This window comes from Oncorhynchus tshawytscha, linkage group LG10, assembly GCF_018296145.1.
Source record: "Oncorhynchus tshawytscha isolate Ot180627B linkage group LG10, Otsh_v2.0, whole genome shotgun sequence".
Lineage (NCBI taxonomy): Eukaryota > Metazoa > Chordata > Actinopteri > Salmoniformes > Salmonidae > Oncorhynchus > Oncorhynchus tshawytscha.
The window spans coordinates 48,309,431-48,329,265 of NC_056438.1; the positions used below are offsets into that span (position 1 = coordinate 48,309,431).

Below are 19,835 nucleotides of genomic sequence, written 5' to 3' on the forward strand. Positions count from 1 at the left end.
ATGATTGATTGATTGTTTTTTATAAGATAAGTTTAATGCTAGCTACCAACTTACCGTGGCTTCTTACTGCATTCGCGTAACAGGCGGGCTCCTCGTGAGGCAGGTGGTTAGAGCTTTGAACTAGTTAACCGTAAGGTTGCAAGATTGCATCCCTGAGCTGATAAGGTACAAATCTGTCATTCTGCCCCTGAACAAGGTAGTTAACCCACCGTTCCTAGGCCGTCATTGAAAATAAGAATGTGTTCTTAACTGACTTGCCTAGTTAAATAAAACTGTACAAATAAAACTGAAAAAAATATACAGTATATAAAAAAAACTAATTAATCTTTCATTCCGATTAATCGGTCAACCTCTAGACTTGACCATTCCCACCAACTGGTGATCAAGTCAAAGTGACCCATTTGGGTAGAGTTTGGGACACGCAAAGCGGGATGTAAAGGCAGCCAACAGCTTCACAAAATCCTACTATAACTTTGAGAGTTTTCATTGGCTCGATAGGCTGCAAATATAGCTCGGCGCTGTCACTGTACGGAAAAATGAACAAGAATAAAATAATAACCTGCTGAAGTCCTTGTAAAGCGGCCAGAAGAACATTCCCACTTATCAGGGTTGTTGACATGTATGGGCCAAAGATGGCATGATTGCTATTATTAGTGAGCAGTGAATAAGGCTCTGGCTCGTTCCTGTTCACAGTAGTAGGGGGATGGGTTTGCAGTGAGATGTGAATAAATGACATAGGGTTTAGGTCCCTGTGCTTTGCCGAGATACACTGGAAAAGGTTGAGCTGGTCAGAGCTTCATTAATGGCTATAAGCTGCCTTTTTGAATTATGTAGTTTTATTGAAATATGAACAATATATTTGCATGTTTTTTTATCGCAAAGAACGAGTGATGTGTCATTAAGCAGATTGACAAAACTCATGTCTTATTTACAGTAAGCTTCTAAATTCTAAATAATGAGTGTTAGACAACATTAAAAGAAAAGTGGGAATAGATTAAATGGATGGTTTGTTCAGTCATATAAATTAAAAAACAGTACTACAATAATAGAGTGAATGTGGTTTGTTGGTGCTCCACAGTAGGCCTACCTGTGAAGAATTCTGTTGTGCACTGGGCTCAAGTGCTGATGGGTCAAATGGTACAGTGCCTTCAGAAAGTATTCACACCCCATTACTTTTTCCCCAAAAACTGTGTAACAAAGTGGTATTATAATTGATTTAATTGTCATTGTTTTGTGAACGACTACACTAAATACTCTGTAATGTCAAAGTAAAAATAAATACAAAATAAACAAATATATCTTGATTAGGTAAGTATTCAACCTCCAGAGTCAATACATGTTAGAATCACCTTTGGTAGTTATTACAGTAGTGAGTCTTTCAAGAGATTTGCACACCTGGATTGTGCAATATTTGCACATTATTATTTTTAACATTCTCTTGACATGCTCTGTCAAGTTGGTTGTTGATCATTGCTAGACAGCCATGTTCAAGTCTTGCCATAGATTTTCAAGCCGATTTAAGTCAAAACTGTAACTACAGTAGGCCACTCAGGAACATTCAATGTCATCTTGGAAAGCAACTCCAGTGTATATTTGGCCTTCTGTTTTAGATTATTGTCCTGCTGAAAGGTGAATTTATCTTCCAGTTGTAACGGCTCTCTTCTATCTCCTCCTCTGACGAAGAGGTAGAACAAGGATCGGACCAAAATGCAGCGTGATGATGATTCATGATATATTTTAATGAAGGAAAACCTATACATACAGAAACTACAAAACTAACGAAATGAAATAATGAAAACCGAAACAGCCTATCTGGTGAAATACAAAACACTAAGACAGGAACAATCACCCACAAACACACAGTGAAACCCAGGCTACCTAAATATGGTTCCCAATCAGAGACAACGAGAATCACCTGACTCTGATTGAGAACCTCAGGCAGCCATAGACTATCCTACTCAGCCACAATCCCAATACCTACTAAAACCCCCAATACCACAACACAACACAAAATAACCCCATGTCACACCCTGGCCTGACCAAATAATTATATAAACACAAAATACTAAGACCAGGGCGTGACACCAGTGTCTGTTGGAATGCAGATAACCAGGTTTTCTAGGATTTGCCTGTGCTTAGGTCTATTCCATTTGTTTTTATACAAAAAATGTAATCTTCCTTGCCGATGACAAGCATACACATAACATGATGCAGTCACCACCATGCTTGAAAATATGAAGAGCGGTACGCAGTGATGTGTTGTGTTCGATTTTCCCCAAATATAACACTTTGTATTCAGGACATAAAGTGAATTTCTTTGCCACATTTTTTGCAGTTTTACTTTAGTGCCTTCCTTCTTTTCACTATGTCAATTAGGTTAGTATTGTGGAGAAACTACAATGTTGTTTATTCATCCTCAGTTTTCTTCTCTCACAGCCATTAAACTCGAACTATTTTAAAGTCACCATTGGCCTCATGGTGAAATCCCTGAGAGGTTTTCTTCCTCTCCACCAAATGAGTTAGAAAAGACGCCTGTATCTTTGTAGTGTATTGATAAGTGATGTAAAGTAATGAAGTAAAAAATACCTTAAAGTACTACTGACGTCGTTTTTGGGTGTATCTGTACTTTACTATTTATGTTTTTGACAACTTTTACTTTTACTTCACTACATTCCGGAAGAAAATGATTTTTTTGTCCATACATTTTCCCTGACACCCAAAAGTTACATTTTGAATGCTTAGCAGGACAGAAAATGGTCAAATTCACACATGTAAGGGGTGCGTAACCGGTGGCAGGGAAGTCAGACTCAGGAGAGTAGAACTTTGAAATAGCCGGAGCAGTTTAATAGCAAAACTAAAAGGCATAAAAATAACAAGATATTGGGTACAAAAACCCGTCGCGCACCAATCAACACGTGCACAAGCACTTACAATAAACAATCCCACACAAAGACATGGGGGGGACAGAGGGTTAAATACACAACAAGTGATTGAGGGAATTGAAACCAGGTGTGAGGAAAAACAAGACAAAACACATGGAAAATGAAAAGTGGATCGATGATGGCTAGAAGACTGGCGACGCCGACCGCCAAGCGCCGCCCGAACAAGGAGAGAACCCGACTTCGGCGGAAGTCGTGACAGCACACTTATCAAGAGAACATCCCTTTACTTAAATATATTTTAGCAACTACTTTACTACAACTAATTTACTTTTGATACTTAAGTATATTTAAAAAATTTTAAAATGTACTTCTACTCAAGTAGTATTTTCCTGGGTGACATTCACTTTTAATTGTGTCATTTTCTATTAAGGTATCTTTACTTTTGCGAAGTATGAGAATTTAGTACTTTTTCCACCACGGGTATTGATACACCATCCAAAGTGTAATTAATAACTTCATGCTCAAAGGGATATTCAATGTTTGCTTTCTTTTTTCTTTACAAATAGGTGCCCTTCTTTGTGAGGCAAAAGAGAGGAAAACCTCTCTGGTCTTTGTGGTTGAATCTGTGTTTGAAATTCACTGCTCGACTGAGGAACCTTACAATTATCTGAATGTGTGGGGTACAGAGATTATGTAGTCATTCTAAAAAACTATTCTTGCACACAAAATGAGTCCATGCAACTTATGTCAAATTTTTGAGTGCTTCAGAACTGTACCATTATGCCTTGTGAAATGTATGTTTACAGCTTACATAGAGCTGAAAATCAAAGTACTTAGGGATAAGCCCAGTTGGCATACTTTTCTGGTGTGATTCCATCATGATTATGTTCTTGATTGGACCACACTCACAAACAGTGGCAAACAAAACAAGAAAATATGTGATGCATGCCAGCAAAGCCACTACACTACACAACACAACACTAAGCAATACATTAATTGCACTATAACGGTGACAAATGGTGCCCACAAACTGTTATGGCTGTCCCAACGGCAGAGTCCCAACAGCAGTCCCAACACCTTACCACTGCTACACCTGGCTATCAGCAGAGCCTTGTCTGGCAGCAAAACAGTTCATTCAGCCTCATTTAATGCCTTTAAAAAAACATAGCTGATATGGCTCACTTTCTTAAACAAATGTGGTTAATACTGACAATTGAGGTGTACAAACTATGGCATAAGGGGTCAACAAGCAGATAAGAGGCAATCCGTAATTTCGATTAAGACATTAATGAGCGAGCTAGGACGGATGTAGTCAATTTAACTATTGGTTCAGCACTTTTGAAATTTACAGCGACAGAATTCAGAATATGGGCCATTCTTTCAGTGTTCTCCCTGTACACCAAGTCGGAACAGTAGGTAAAAGAAAAGGGGCATATAAGCAGACAATGACATCCTTCAATATTTGATGATTACATTTCTCTAAAACAGGTTATTGGCTACATGTGCACCACAAATGTGATACCTGTGCACCACAAAGTCAGAACAGTAGGTGAATTTAAGAGGGGAAAATATACCAAATTATTAGGGACATGGGCTACTAACAGCTTACTACACAACATACACTTTGTATTACTTTCTTACCTACAGTATACATATCTCCCTGGCATATTATATAATTTTATGCAGCAGCGTACAAGACGTTTATGGACTCACCTTGTTGTGCTGTGCTCACAAATTTGTGGGCAAATTTTGTCATTAAACTTTGTCATCGAAGTATGGCATTCTCTGGATTTATGGTGCTTTCAAGACAACTGGGAATTTGGAAACAAGGTCGAATCATGATGACGTTAGTGATCTTCAGGTCGTTGCACTAGAAAGAGGCCCGAGTTTCCGACTTACAATTCCGAGTTGGCTGACCGTTCAAAACGTATTTTCCCAGTCGGAGCTCATTTTTCCCCCAGAGTTCCCAGTTGTGTTGAACTCATTGAAGTCAGATTTCCCAGGTCTGTGTTAACAGTTGTGTTGAGCGTGGCAGAAATCATGCTGGATTGACAGCATGGCCAATGTTGAATGTTTATCATTTTAAGCTTGGAATAGAGACACTTAGACCCCAGAATTAGGACCACACACCCACTCCACTGAATAGCAGACTAGTGATTGCTTTGCTATGCTTGCAGTTAGCCACTGATTCCTTCCAAACCACTCATTGTTAAGTTTGCGATTTCCAACTTGTAATGTTTATATGCAATGGTCGATGAGCACCGATACATTTTGTTTATAATTTCTCTTTATAATTTCTCTTCATATGACAAGGATAAAAATGATTTGACAGTAGAATGTCAACTTGATTCATGATGATGACTGCTATCTAAGATTTTGAAAGTATGATGTTGATCAGTCCAATCAAAGCTACTGTAGATAGAACGTGATTTGACGTCATTTTATCTGTGGCCAATGACCTTGAGTCTTCTTGGATGGGCACTTCTAATGCAACTCTATGGCAGCATCCAAGGGGCTTGAATTTTCACTGTGTCCCCATGATTGACAGGACACTGAGCCAATCATGGCGCAACTAGAGAACATTACCAATCCCTGCGCTCTGTATTTTCTGCTGGCTGCCCCACCACAAAAGGAAGCACTGAGCTAGGCTGAAACGCCTACATTTTGGAGCTGTCTTACTCAAGAAAGCAATAAAGAGACCATGCTTTATTAACTCAAAGATTATTATTATATATTTTTTTACATTGTTTGCAAACTGATATAACACGTATTAATGCCAACACTTTTTTCCCAAATAATGTGGGGCTCAAAACAGGTGGGGCTCTGACTGCAGCTAGAGTCTAGGGACACCAGGGAGACAGTATAATATAATCTCACTGAAATGGATTCAACTCACTGAAGTGGATTAAACACAGCATCCCTGATGCGCTGGTCTAGGTGTTGGAATAGGTAAACCTGCAGACTAAACCTGATGCCCTGTGTCACGAATGTGTCATGATCGCCAACCTACCTTGTCACATACCAAGGATTAACACTCTACCACCACAAAACGCCTATGTTTGTTTCTGGGAAATTATTGCAGACATTATACTGGGTGTCTGCACAGTGTCTTTACCTAAAGGTGCTTATCACCCCATTGAACTTTGGCAATTGGGCTAAATGGCCCAGTCAAGTCCAACAGCTGTAGTTGAACACTGGCATTACAGCTGAACTGAATCTCAGCCCAAATCAATTTCATTGTTCATTGGTGCAGTATTCTTCCATCTTAGGTCTAAGTGTTGTACTCTATGCGTGGTTGCAGAGAGAAAACAAAATAAATGTTAATGCATGCCCTCAATAGGACATTTGGTTGATGTGGCACGAAGGCATTGCTACAGGGAAGATGGTTTAACGGGGACCATGGTGTGCATTCTTTGCCCAAAGAATTCACAATATTCAGATCCTGTTATCAGTGATTAAAGTCTCTCTCTCTCCCTCTGTATGTTAGATCACAGCCATAGAGTCGGTGCTGTTTCTGCTTCAGTATGTGTCAGAGGACCTGGACAACAGGGAGAAGATCATCGTCATGGGAGACTGCTGTTACCTCAATCCTCTGGTGCGCAGGACCTTCCGCTTCCTGGGTACGTGTTTAGTAGTAACCTACCTCCATACCACTTGCCGAATGCTTACTGTCCCCATGCAGAATGGCTGCCCGAATTCATGATGTGGTAGCAAGGACCTTCGTTGCAATGTGATGTCAAAGGTCTGCAAAGATTGTTGGTATACAGTAAGTGGTGTACAGGAAATGTCTGACTCAAAATGACGAGTGATGATGACTGATGTTTACCTATATTTAATGCCGCTAGTAAAGTACAATGTAGCAACATTTTCTAAGCTATCATTAGTGTCAACAAAGTTAAACCTACCCACATATGCCTAGGTCTGGCTGCAGTCAAGATGGTGAATGGAGTGTTTGTCATTGCCGTGTGCTTGCTTGAAGCCATGCTCTGTGGTGTTTACCCTTGCTGTAAGAAAATAACATTTCCAAAAGCCCCAAAGAAATGAAGTGGAGCAGAATTGATTGGATAAAAGCTGTTTGAATATCTGTAATATAGTCCGTGCTATTTTTTGGGGAACAGACTGTGAGACTGTGTTTTGGCCAGTGACAGCTTATAGGACAAGAAGCCCAATGCTAGTGTAATCAAATCAAATCAAGTGTTATTGGTCACATACGCATATTTAGCAGATGTTATTGCAGGGATGCGGATGCGAACAAGTCACCTTTCGGTGAAATTCGTCGTTTTGAATCCAAAATAGGTGACCTACGTGAATCGTGCAGATCCGATGAGAAAAGTTTAGGAGGGAGAGGCTTGGGATCATTACTGGCTGTAAGCAGACGAGTGATGTGCGTTTGGAGAAATACCTGCTGTATCCAAGGCTCAGCCAGTCGTTCATATAACAACAGAATGCCGCACGCGACTGAAGAGAAGAGACAACCAATTTGATAGTTACAGAATCAGCGTGCGTTCTAGAAAGACAGCAGATAGTGCAAAGACAGTTACGGCAGTGTGTCCCCTGAACTATAACGAAGAGGTAGATGAGAAGCCTTAGCTAGCCAGAGAAATGTTGAGCAACATTAGCCTACTTAGTTGATCTAATAATTGAGTTTATTGTGTGAAACTTTTCTGGCTAATAAAGTCAGACAGCTAACATTAGCTAGCTAACGTACAACATCAGATGAGCTAACGTTAGTAGCCTAACCAATTCGCTGCAGTATTAACTGGTATACGACTCCTTGCCGTTCCTCAAGTTATAACGCGTTAGTTGCTTTCTGGACCCTGGCAATCTGTGTGAAATGTTAACTATCTAACTAGCTAACGAACTAACTAGTATCTGTGAAGTAATGTTTTTCCTCTACAGAATGTGGTTCATTTTCAGAATGAGAGAATTAGGTGAAAATGTGTAGCTGGAGTTGGGCCTGGTTTATTATGCTAGATGCTAATAGAGGTGAAAGAAATGCCATACACTAACCCTCTCAATACAGTGGATAAAAGGGGTATGCCGGGTGTACTCTCTGCCTGAAAGAGATTATACCAACCAAGGGTATCATGCTCTGCTGGCACATTGTAGAACAGATGTCCACAGGCAGAAAGTGTACAATGTAATAATGTGCAGTGTAGCTCAAGGATATTGCTTTTTTTGTGTTGAACTTGACAGTAACAATTTTGTGTGAGTGAGGGGGGTTATTTTTGCACACATGTAGCCTTGTGTACTTGATCAATGTCTCCTATAGTGGCCACTATAATAGAGCAAACATAGAATGCCTGTTTGTTTCATTCTATTTCTACTTTAACCCTAGGATGCATAGTAAACATGGCGCCCCAAGAATGCATATGCTGGGTCAAAATGACCCGATAATGTAATATCTGTGTTTTATTTATATGTGTCTAAAATATTATCCATTTTGTGGAACATAATTATTTTGAGTGATGATTTGGACCTTTCAATAATTATTTTGTTTGAAATGCTTTTAGTCGCTCTTCAACAGTTTGATGCACATTTCAATGATAACATATTATGAAAATTCATTACAGCTATTGAAAATCTTAGCATATTTTTTATTACAATCAATCTTACAATCAAAGTGTGCATCTTGCATTTGTTACAAACCACAAGCATATGACTGCTCTTTGCAGACACGTGTGTTGCACTGAGAACACCAGCAGCTGACTTTTCCATCCTTTGCGCTTGGACCTGAGCTGGCACCTCTTCCTCTTCTGGACCTGGCTGCTCTGAGTGCTGGTGGCATGGCTTTCTTGCATCACCCCACATCTTTCCATTGCCTCAGTTCTTCTGTGGAGATGGGAGAACCGTCCAGAAGAATAACCATCTCTGTAGCACCACCAATCAGGCCTTAAGGTAGACTGGCCAGACGGAAGCCACTCCTCAGTAAAAGGCACATGACAGCCCGCTTGGGGTTTGCCAAAAGGCACCTAAAGGACTCTCAGACCATGAGAAACAAAGATTCTCTGGTCTGATGAAGCCAAGATTGAACTCTTTGGATGGAATGTGAAGTGTCACGTCTGGAGGAAAGCTGCTCATTCACAGTTTGCTGGACAAGGTCCCACACATACCGGAATGTTGCCAGGTGGTCAGTTGCCTCTCTGGACACTCTGGTCCTCTTGTCATCAAGGCAAATTATTTACTGTATGACAAATTAATACTACTACCAATATTGTTAATACATATTTCTAAAACAAAAGTCAAAGAGAATAACACACAGCTCAAACATTTTTTTTCCTTCTTCAAAAGTGGCTTGTATTCAGCTATCATCTTGGCGATCTCACTGCAGAGTTACAGGGTCAGAGAGTTAGAGGGCTAATCCTTAGGAAGACATCCTGACCATCCAGCAGACCCAATCTGGTGAAAGTTGTTATTGAAGCAAGAAGAAAACAAAGAAAACTTCAACCCATTTGGAGTAACTCAACCATTACCAACATATTTTTCCTTTTACTGGCAGGCAAGTGAAGAAAAGCTATTTGCATATTTTCTAAAGGCCCAGGGAACCTAATTTGCATATGTACCATAGGGGACCGGTAATACCCCTTTGGATACATGACTCTCACATCGTGACTCACATCGTGACTCATGCGTCCCCAAAAACCAACACTGCCTAATAAATCAAAAATAACAAATCAAATTACAGCTCTTGATAACTCCATAAAGTAAAAATAATTGTATCTCATGAGGTAATGGTAAAAACAGACTAGAGACAGGTGTCCCACATTCAGGGGCAGCGCTCTCTTCCTGACATTCACGTGGCCTGAAGCACACATAGGACTATTGATCAATTATAAACTTGTTCATGATCCGGGCCCCTTTAACTGCTCTCCCAATGCACTTGCCTTAGGAAGCCTTTCAAAGGGAGAGATATGTAATCATTCATAAACACTCGTATATGGAATTCAGACACATTAGATTATGCAGTGTCCCGATAAGGTGAATAGGTACCTTCTGAAGTTAACAATCCCAGAGCCCCTCTCTTGTAATCATTGTCAGTTTGACCTGTTGCATTGACATAGTTTATGTCCCAGGGACTGTTTCTATGTTGTTGGAGAGAGAAATGTGCAGTTTACAGCTAATTACCTGTGATTCTACATATTATGAAAATGTTGTAGTTTTAAAGAAGGTTTGCTGCAATTGTAACCATTCTGTCAAATGTGCAGTTTCACAGCCAATGTCCTGTATTTCTACACATTTTGCCATAGGGTGGAGAGAAATGCTTGCCATTTTTAAAATGATATCTGAGTGAGAGTGATTTAAAAAATTTACTATGATTACTACAAGTTTAGATAGCTGGGTAGATTAATTTACCAATCCAACACTTTGGCTGACATGGGCTAATTGAGTGACTGCCAGTGACTGACATGACAATAGAAAAACAGCTGATACACAACCAAACTTCTAAATTGCACTTTGTGTATTCTACTATTCTAACCCTTAACAATACGTTGAGACCTCCACTGATGCCGCATTCACATGCTAGTCGGAACTAGGAAACTCTGAAATGTCTGATTTGGTCATTTGTTGAACACGACACGTGATTAACTACAAGTTAGACATTTCAGAGTTTCCTAGTTCTGACTAGCACGTGAATGCGGCATCAGTTCCCCCCCCCCAAAAAAACTATTCTGCCACAAGTTGCCCATCCCTGGTCTAATCAGACACTGCAGTCAAGCCTTTAACATTTTTTCATTTTCTGGAGGATTTCAAGCTGAAGGAAAGACATTCAAGGTGAAGGATTCTCATCTAGACAAAGATAATCACATACTCATCATTAGTCTATGACTCATTTAACATAGTGGTTGGAGACCACCCTGTCTCTTCACTTCCTCACCTCTAACCTTTGTTGATTTTTTTTTTCTCTCTCTCCCTCTCTCTCTCCCTCTCTCTCTCTCTGATTCGCATCTCTCTCTCTGATTCCCATCTCTCTCCAGGTGTGTATGTGTTCGGACTGTTCTCCACAGACATCTTTGTCAACACAGGCCAGGTTGTAACAGGAAACCTGTCCCCCCACTTCCTGACGGTGTGTAAGCCCAACTACACGGCCCTGGGCTGCATGCAGACCGCCCGCTTCATCAACCAAAAGGGGGTGTGCACAGGAAACGAGGACGACATCATGCGCGCCCGCAAATCCTTCCCCTCCAAAGAGGCGGCACTCAGTGTCTACGCCGCGCTCTACACAGCAGTAAGTGTAGTACACTATTTGTAGAAGTTACTATTATGTATTATTTATTTATTACTATTACGTATTTGTTTGTTTGTTGGTGGACTATTAGGGATGCAGGATGATATTACCACAGTTATCTATTATACAGTACATACGGTGAAGTGGGGGATCTCATGCTAACTATGCATATCCGATCCTGCCGACTACGCCAAATGTACTTCTAAGGACAGTTTGAAGATGATCTACACCACTTTGTTTAAAAGGCCTATTATCCATAGTTAATTTATATTGGTGGTCCTACTTAAGAAATTTGATGTTGATAGAGAATCTTCCCCGATCTGCTCAAGCGAGGTTGTTGCTATCAAATCCAAAACGGAATTTCTGCTTATTTCAGAATGTTAATGATTGCCCATGAATTTTTGAGACTGAGCTTAGTTTCATTGTAAGGTTTTTGGCATTACTTCTTTGAACAGCCAAATTATGTTAAATGTGTACAACAGACATTTTTACAATATCCTTGTGGTAACCATCTGTTTAGTTCAGATTTAGAACCAAATTGCATCCAGGTTTTCAGAAAAGTAGGCCCATGGCTTTTCACTCCGAGCCTATATTGTGCTGCTGCTGTGCTATTGAATGAAACAGTTAGATCTAGACTGAGCAGAATGCTTTGCTCTGCTCAGAATGCTCCTCCATTGATATTTTGGAGGGTTGCTGCTGTTGTTGGTGGTGTCTATGCTGTTGAGCACCTTGATCAAATTAGTTCTTATTGAAGAATTTCCTCTCTGAAGACGGTGCAGGGGAAAGGGTGCTCTAAAATCACTTCCCCCATCCTATTCTATGCTCCCTCCTTTCCAATTTCAGCTCAAGTGGCCTGCCCTCTAAGATTGGATGTCTCTGTTTTTCTCAAAGCGACTGATTGTACGTGAAGCCTGAGGGTAGAGGCTAGACAGAGCAGTTTGGTGACATGCTTATCATTAACACTCATCCAGCATTAAGAATGTTTAGAAGACAATATTTGTATTTGCGCAATCATGTCTAATATTTTGTTTGAATTATTTATTGTTGCCAGAGGAGGGGTGCATTTGGAGTCAATGCAGGGCTAGTTATTCAAATTGCTTTCTGGTTAATACTGTAGGCTATGTCTCTGGGTCTCAGGGCTGCTCTGTGCCTACTAGCTAGCGCTTAGCAGTAATTGCTGCCTCTTGCTCTTCAGCCTTATTGGACGTTGTCTCTCAGAATCAGATACAGACTCGGCTGAATAACCCTTGTCTCTCCTTCATGCTTGTCGCTAGAGGGGTGAGGGACTGGAGGTTAGTTGGAAGAGCAGAAACAATGTCCTCTCCAAACGTTACTAGAGCAAATGTTTCATCTCCACTTCATTGAAACTTCAAATTAATTGAAAGTTTAAATGTATACTGAACAAAAATATAAACACAACATGTAAAGTGTTGGTCCCATGTTTCATGAGCTGAAATAAAAGATCCAAAAAATGTTTCCATTCGCACAAAAAGCTTATTCCTCTCAAATTTGTTTACGTCCCTGTTAGTGAGCATTTCTCCTTTTCCAAGATAATCTATCAACCTGACAGGTGTTGTCACGCCCTGGTCTAAGTATTTTGTGTTTTTCTTCATGTATTGGGTCAGGCCAGGGTGTGGCATGGGGTTTGTATTGTGGTGTGTTTTGTCTTGGGGTTTTGGTGTGTATGTATTGGGATTGTAGCTAGTGGGGTTATCTAGCAAAGTCTATGGCTGTCTGGAGTGGTTCTCAATCAGAGGCAGGTGTTTATCGTTGTCTCTGATTGGGAACCATATTTAGGCAGCCATATTCTTTGAGTTTGTCGTGGGTGGTCTGATCATCGATGACGATGAGACAGACTATAGGGAGTAGGTCAGAGACCTGGCAGTGTGGTGCCAGGACAACAACCTCTCCCTCAACCTCTGCAAGACAAAGGAGCTAATCGTGGACTACAGGAAACGGAAGCCCGAACAGGTCCCCCATTCATATCAACAGGGCAATAGTGGAGCAGGTGTACACATCAACTAAGGACCTATCATGGTCCAAACACACCAACACATTTGTGAAGAGGGCATGAAAACGCCTCTTCCCCCTCAGGAGGCTGAAAAGATTTGGCATGGGCCCTCAGATCCTCTATGTTCTACAGCTGCACCATTGAAAGCACATTGACTGGCTCCATCACTGCTTCGTATGGCAACTGCTCGGCATCTGACCGTAAGATGCTACAGAGTGTAATGCATACGACCCAGTACATCACTGGGGCCAAACTCCCTGCCATCCAGGACCTCTATACCAGGCGACCAGGTGGTGTCAGAGGAAGGCCCTAAAATTTCTCAAAGACTCCAGCCTACCCAGGCCATTTGGAATTTACATTGACTCCCTTTATTACCTATTTATTTATCTTAGTTGTTTTGCGCTGGCTCTATGCACACTCACTACACTCTACCCACACACTCACACATACTACTCTGACACTCCAACACACACACACACACACACACACACACGTTCACATTTCACATATGCTGCTGCTACTCTGTTTATTCTGTATTCTGATTGCCTAGTTACTTTTACCCCTACCCACATGTACATACTGTATTACCTCAACTACCTCGTACCCCTGCACATTGACTCAGTACTGGTACTCCTTGTGTATAGCCTCATTATTGTTTTTATTGTGTTACTATTTCCTTTTTTATTGAGCAAATATTCGTCTTACTTTTTAACTGCATTGTTGGGAATGGGCTCATAAGTAAGCATTTCTCTGTGACATCTACACCTGTTGTATTCGGCACATGTGACCAATAAAATTGGATTTGATGTGTGTCTCCCTGCTGCAGATGTACATCACGTTAACAGTGAAGGCCAAGGGGACCAAGCTGGCCAAGCCTGTCCTATCTCTGGGTCTCATATGTCTGGCGTTTCTCACGGGCATCAACAGGGTGGTGGAGTACCGCAACCACTGGTGTGACGTCATCGCCGGATTCATCATCGGAGGGGCCATAGCAGTCTTCATGGTGAGGGATCTCAACATCTTTATACTACAGCCTTCTTTTTAAAGATGGAGGGATTGTTTCTTTGAACGGGTTTGTTACATATTGATAGGTTCTTATTTTCCAGAGTAAATGACTCACGGACACTAGAGAAGCTTTAACCAAGTTTAATTCTTCCCAAAGGTTCTGTACAGCTGTATTCAGACAGGAAAACATTTATCTCCATCACAGTTATATACATCCCACTTAAGACCCTCCTCCTTCTCTCCAATCCTTACATCTTATGGTTCAACAGAAAGAGGGTAACAGGATACCAAACCCTTATTACTACCTTAAGGGAATCTGTCCTCACCTCCTGACCTCAACCACTCCGTCACCTAATCCACAGATATCCATCTGTCTTGCCTATATCAACAAGCCTTCTGGCTTTCTACAGAGAACCATTAACTTGTGACATAAAACCCAGTCTCTTTCACTCTTTCTATTCAAGGCTTCTTCTCTATCGTTTATTTAATATCTCAATGTTCAACGTTTAGCCGATTCCAACAGTCCTTCCTTTTGAACAATAGCGTCCTAATGTTCAATTTACATAAACTTCGAAATTACTTATAAATGGATAAACCATGATAATAAAACATGAATTTACACAAAAACAAAAACTAATTATTATAAAACATGAATTACACAATCTAACAAATGGAACAAACAATGAGCAACATTCACCTCGAGGTTTACAAATGAAGAGACTTATGGCCTCTGTACTATGATCACACTATTTTATTCCCATCTATCATCACATAACAAAATGCCATTCCAGCTGAATCACGCTGACTTGTTATATGTCAGATGGAGTGGCTTTGGTTTCTCCACTTCCACCTTCTGGTTCCTAAGAGAGTGATAGCACAAGACTTGGAAAGCAACAAAAAGACACACAAAACATAACAGTATAAACAATGTGATAAGCTATGCATAATTATATATAAATGAAAACCAAAGTCTGAGACCCTGACAATTCCCACTCTCTCTTCACCTGCCTCTATGCCTCCCAGATACTTTCCTGCTGAGTTCCACAAAAATGAAAGCTCTAAAAAAGCTTCCTCATGCTCACACCCAGTCTTCCCCTTTCGGCCCCAGGTTCCGAGAGTTGTTCCCAAGTCATGTCATTTTCACTTTGTTCCCCATCTCCTCCATTTCAACTGATAGGCACGTCACCTGATATGCAAGTGCGTATTCCTAATCAACATTACATTGTCTTGAGGTAACTCAGCACTGTATCTGCTTTCACATCAATGCCTTCAACATTTTTTGGTCAGAGTACAATGACCCCTCTATCCTTTATCATAATGATGCATTAACCAGTAAAGCAGCTAACCCCAACTATGATGTTTATAGTAGCTCCCAGACCCCACACATCTGTATGTCTTACAGTGGAATCTCTCTCTTGCTCCGCTTCCTCAGTCATGGTGTTTTCACCCACCCATCATGCAGCTGGTACTCACTTCACGTGAGAACTATGCACCCCCCCCAAGGAGAGACATGACGATCTTTACCACTGCAGGTACTGTATGGAGTAGTGTGGGTCCCAAACCAACGCTGTCCCAACACCCCCGCCTGGTGTCTCTTGATGTACACTCATTCTCCAGTATTCAGCCCGTGCCCTTGGTTATACCTCTGCTTCCACCTGAGGATATACACACTGCAGCACATGGGTCATTTCCTGACAACATCATTTGTGATATTTGAATAACCACATCCCCTGTCCTCCCATCAGCCCCCCAGTTACCAGTTACTAATCCATGTGACATGAGTCATCATAAACTGATATCCCAACAATGCTACGAAAGTAACCATTGCTACTTAGTAACCATTGCTACTTCCAACATGGCCCATGACAATAGTGCAGTAGCCCAATTCCATGCTATCAATATAGCATCCTTCGCTACTAATACAGCTCCTTCAGTTACTGTCCCTACAGCTCCTTCAGTTACTGTCCCTACAGCGCCTGCCGTGAGAACACCTCCTGCATGTAATCTGTCAAATGTTCACCGGCTGTTAGAAATTGGAGAAAAATGAATGAGTTGGGATTAATATCCAAACTAACAAAAGTCTGAGTCTCAGGTGTCCTGAAAGCTTTACCATAGTGTCTGAAATGCCACCACTATCTCTTCTACTGTTTACCACGATCTAGGTATGTGTAATGTTCAACTAAATCCCCATATTGTGTACAGTTAGCTGCTCTCCCTCTTCCATGAGCGGTCTCCTGTAACAATATACAGTCTCCGGGGAATGATACTCCTCCATCATTACATCTAACCCATAACACACTATACTCCTAATGCATTTTCTACAGTTATAAACATACTAACACAAAGTACATGTTTAATAGCTTAGCACAACTCATTGATGCGATGTAACGTAACAATTCTGAATGCAGAGTAAAAACAGTTCAAATGTTCATGGTTGTCCCAAGCTTTCATCCAGTGATTTTCCCCCCCAAACAAACCACCTCCCCTCAGGATGACACTCAGAGATAAGTATCCCAATCACAACTGAAACGTTTGATAAATTCTCCAACCCATATTTAGATTGACTGACCTCAGTGCTGACTTTGAGTCTAGGGCTCCAATTCCAGTTGACCAACTTAGCACAGATCATCCCTGTTAGAACATATATTTATAAACAACCTTTTATTGCTGGTCATAACTCTTCTCAATACAGCCCCCCCCTTGTCCCTGTATTCCTGTCATGATTGGCCTGGTAAAGAAAGATCAATATCTCAATGCGGTCTAAATAGTTAGCAGGGCGGATTCCCACTCCCGGATTCCCACTCCCGGATCCCGTATTCCCACTCCCGGATCCCGTATTCCCACTCCCGGATCCCGTATTCCCACTCCCAGATCCCGTATTCCCACTCCCGGATCCCAATCTGGTGATATTTGTATCAAAACAAAAACACAACATGAAATCAGCAATACATATATCACAATCCATTTGAAGTAACTGTCATCCCTGTTTGCCTTTCTATATGCAGCCTGAACACAGTACCACTGTATAAGTACCCAAAGACCAGGACCTCAGGGAACTGGTCATTTTCCCCTTTCATACACGTGATTAAACAAAAACATGTTAAATCAAAAATGAACAAATTCGAATAACTAATCAACTTAGACTTACAACTCTTTACAACTCCCTACGGAAATAATCATAATTTCCTAAAGTAATGATACAATTTGGATAGGGAATGGTGTTTCTCGTGAATTTTATAATGAAATCCCCCTGTTCCGTCAATTTCTAATGAGGGTGATCATTTCTCATTAGGATTTTTTTTGTGTACAGAGCTTTCTACACCATTAAATGTTTCCTCTCCCTTCCTTTCCCTTTCCTTTGGAAACCATTTAAATACCTCTTCAAAACATTTCCATCCTCCTGCATACCCAATTTAACTGCATTCAAAAGACCCCATACAATAAATCCCACAACATGGCGACAGTATCTCTCCACCGAGTCTAACGATTCACTGGTCTCCTTTTCCCCATGATTCTCCATAACCACCACACCACATAAAATATGAAAAGTAAATTTTAGGTTTGGTATGCCCTATACCAATTCCTCATGATCCCAGTTCATTTTAGGTTAGGTAACCCCTATACTAATTCCTCGTGACCCCTCCACTCTTTCGTCCATTCTAGAATTCCATTCCAGAATGAGACATCAAATGTAAATTTATTTAAAAATAAAACCACATAAAATGTCTGATTTAAACAAACCCTAAGGCCTTCTGCATTTGCAAGGAGTGCTTGGCCATATAATTGAAATATTTTACCTTTAGAATCCATTCCCCTGGCATTTCGCCTTGATTCTTCAACCCAAAATATGTTTTCCTGTGGCAAATTTAGCCAATTTGTCATCGTAAGGAATCCGCAATATATACATGTGGTTCTCTAACACTTTCTCTCACCAAGGCAGCCATTCTGTCTGCTTTACGATTCCTTATGGCGATTTTACCTGTACGACTAGTATGAGCTTCACATTTCACCACTGTTAATTTACTGGGTAACTGACATGCTTCTGATAATGCCTCTACCTCCAGACCATTTCTAATGATGTTCCTGTCGCTGTTAACATGCCCCGTTGTGACCACAATGTACCGAAATCATGAACTACTCCAAATGCATACCACACACAGCGTACCCCGTTATGTTACTCTCTTCCCTTCAGTGTTCATGTCACTAGAGCCATCTGTATACAATATTTTTCCCGATTCCAATGCTGTCTCTTGCAAATCAGGCCTAGGTTTTGGAGTAATCTGATCTGGGTCACATGTATGTGATTCACCCTCCCCAGACAACAGCATTAACAACGCAGGTTTCAAAGCACCAATCTCCTGAAATTGTACATTTTCATGTGATGTTCACTATGGTTGCTACTGCGTGTGTAACATACAAATCAACTTTTTGACCCATTGTAATGGAAGCCGTGTTATGCAACACCGTTTCTGTCGCCTGTACCTCTCTAAGGTACGGTAGCATTCCCCTTGGCCCTCTTCATTTTTGCGTAACCTTCGCGCTACAATATTTTCCCTGTTCACGAACAACATTTTTTAACAGATCATTTTAGATTTGGCAATCCCAATGCTGGCACTTGACACAATTGCTTCTTTAACTCGAAAAAAGCTTCCTCACACTCTTGATCCCCCCTTTCGTCAACTTTGTAAGTGTCTCAACAATTTCAGAGAATGATGAAATAAAATGTCTTACAAAATTGAAAACTCCTGAGGTTTTCCTGAGCGTGCGAGGAGTGTTTGGTCATGCCAAAGAACGCATTGTTTCTACCCGATCCCCGGTAATGTGTATCATGCCCTTAGAAATCAAAACCCCAAAATAAGTTACCTCTTGCTTTGGTAGTTGTGCTTTGTCATATGATGCTTTATGACCCTGTTAGGCCAAATTGTCTACCAATGTGTTGCAGTCTCGCACATAAAATGTCTATGAACCACTTATTGATAGAACAGAGACTATACACCAATAGAACAGAGACTATACACCGCTCGGTGAAAGTTCCATTCCTTCTACTTTCCGGAGGATTTGTTGTTGCGCTTTTGAAAATGATGCAAACGCTTGCCTGGCAGCATTTTCTCCAGTCCCTTTTTCAATGACCAATAGCGCCACTCCTAAAACAGGACTCAGTCTCCCTACGCTTTGATGCTTTTCCGCTAAGTTTTTTTGTCTTATCTTGGCCATTGAAACTATAGGTAGTGATTTTCTCAATGGCCCTATTAACCCCTCGCCCGTCTGCGAGTTGAGCGGAGTTATATTCCACTCTCAAAACATCGTCTTGAATTAAATATACTACCACGCAATTACCGGTTTGATCACAGGGTTAAAACCTGCCATCAAAGCAGAAGTGCAAATTCTATCAATACACTCCCGTAGCAACGTACTACTACTCAGTCCGGGTTTATTGTGATGCATTTTCTGTTGATAGAATGCTGACATCAAAACGCTGGTATATTGAGCTTTTGATTCTGGTTGTATGTTTTTATGCCAAGTCATAATTGCCTCCCTGAATTTTTTGAATTCTCCGTCAGCAGGAAAATGTAGTCCAATTTGATCTAATTTGCAACATTTTTCCCATATTCCAGTCGAATTGGTAGAATTCTTGTGCGCTTCTTTTAGCGCCTCCATACTTGTACTAAAATCTGCTAGCTCTATTTTACAGGGAGAAACGGGTCTGTTT

At 40.9% G+C, this 19,835-nt stretch overlaps 1 protein-coding gene across 1 annotated transcript in view; it reads left to right on the forward strand.

Moving 5' to 3' along the window:
* The window catches only part of LOC112260359 (phospholipid phosphatase-related protein type 5-like), a 58,654-nt gene that overhangs the window by 14,139 nt on the left and 24,680 nt on the right, over positions 1-19,835 (forward strand). The window contains exons 2-4 of the mRNA XM_024435401.1: positions 6,370-6,502; positions 10,859-11,109; positions 13,947-14,123. Coding sequence (XP_024291169.1) covers positions 6,370-6,502; positions 10,859-11,109; positions 13,947-14,123 — 561 coding nt within the window. The remainder of the gene's footprint in view (positions 1-6,369; positions 6,503-10,858; positions 11,110-13,946; positions 14,124-19,835) is intronic.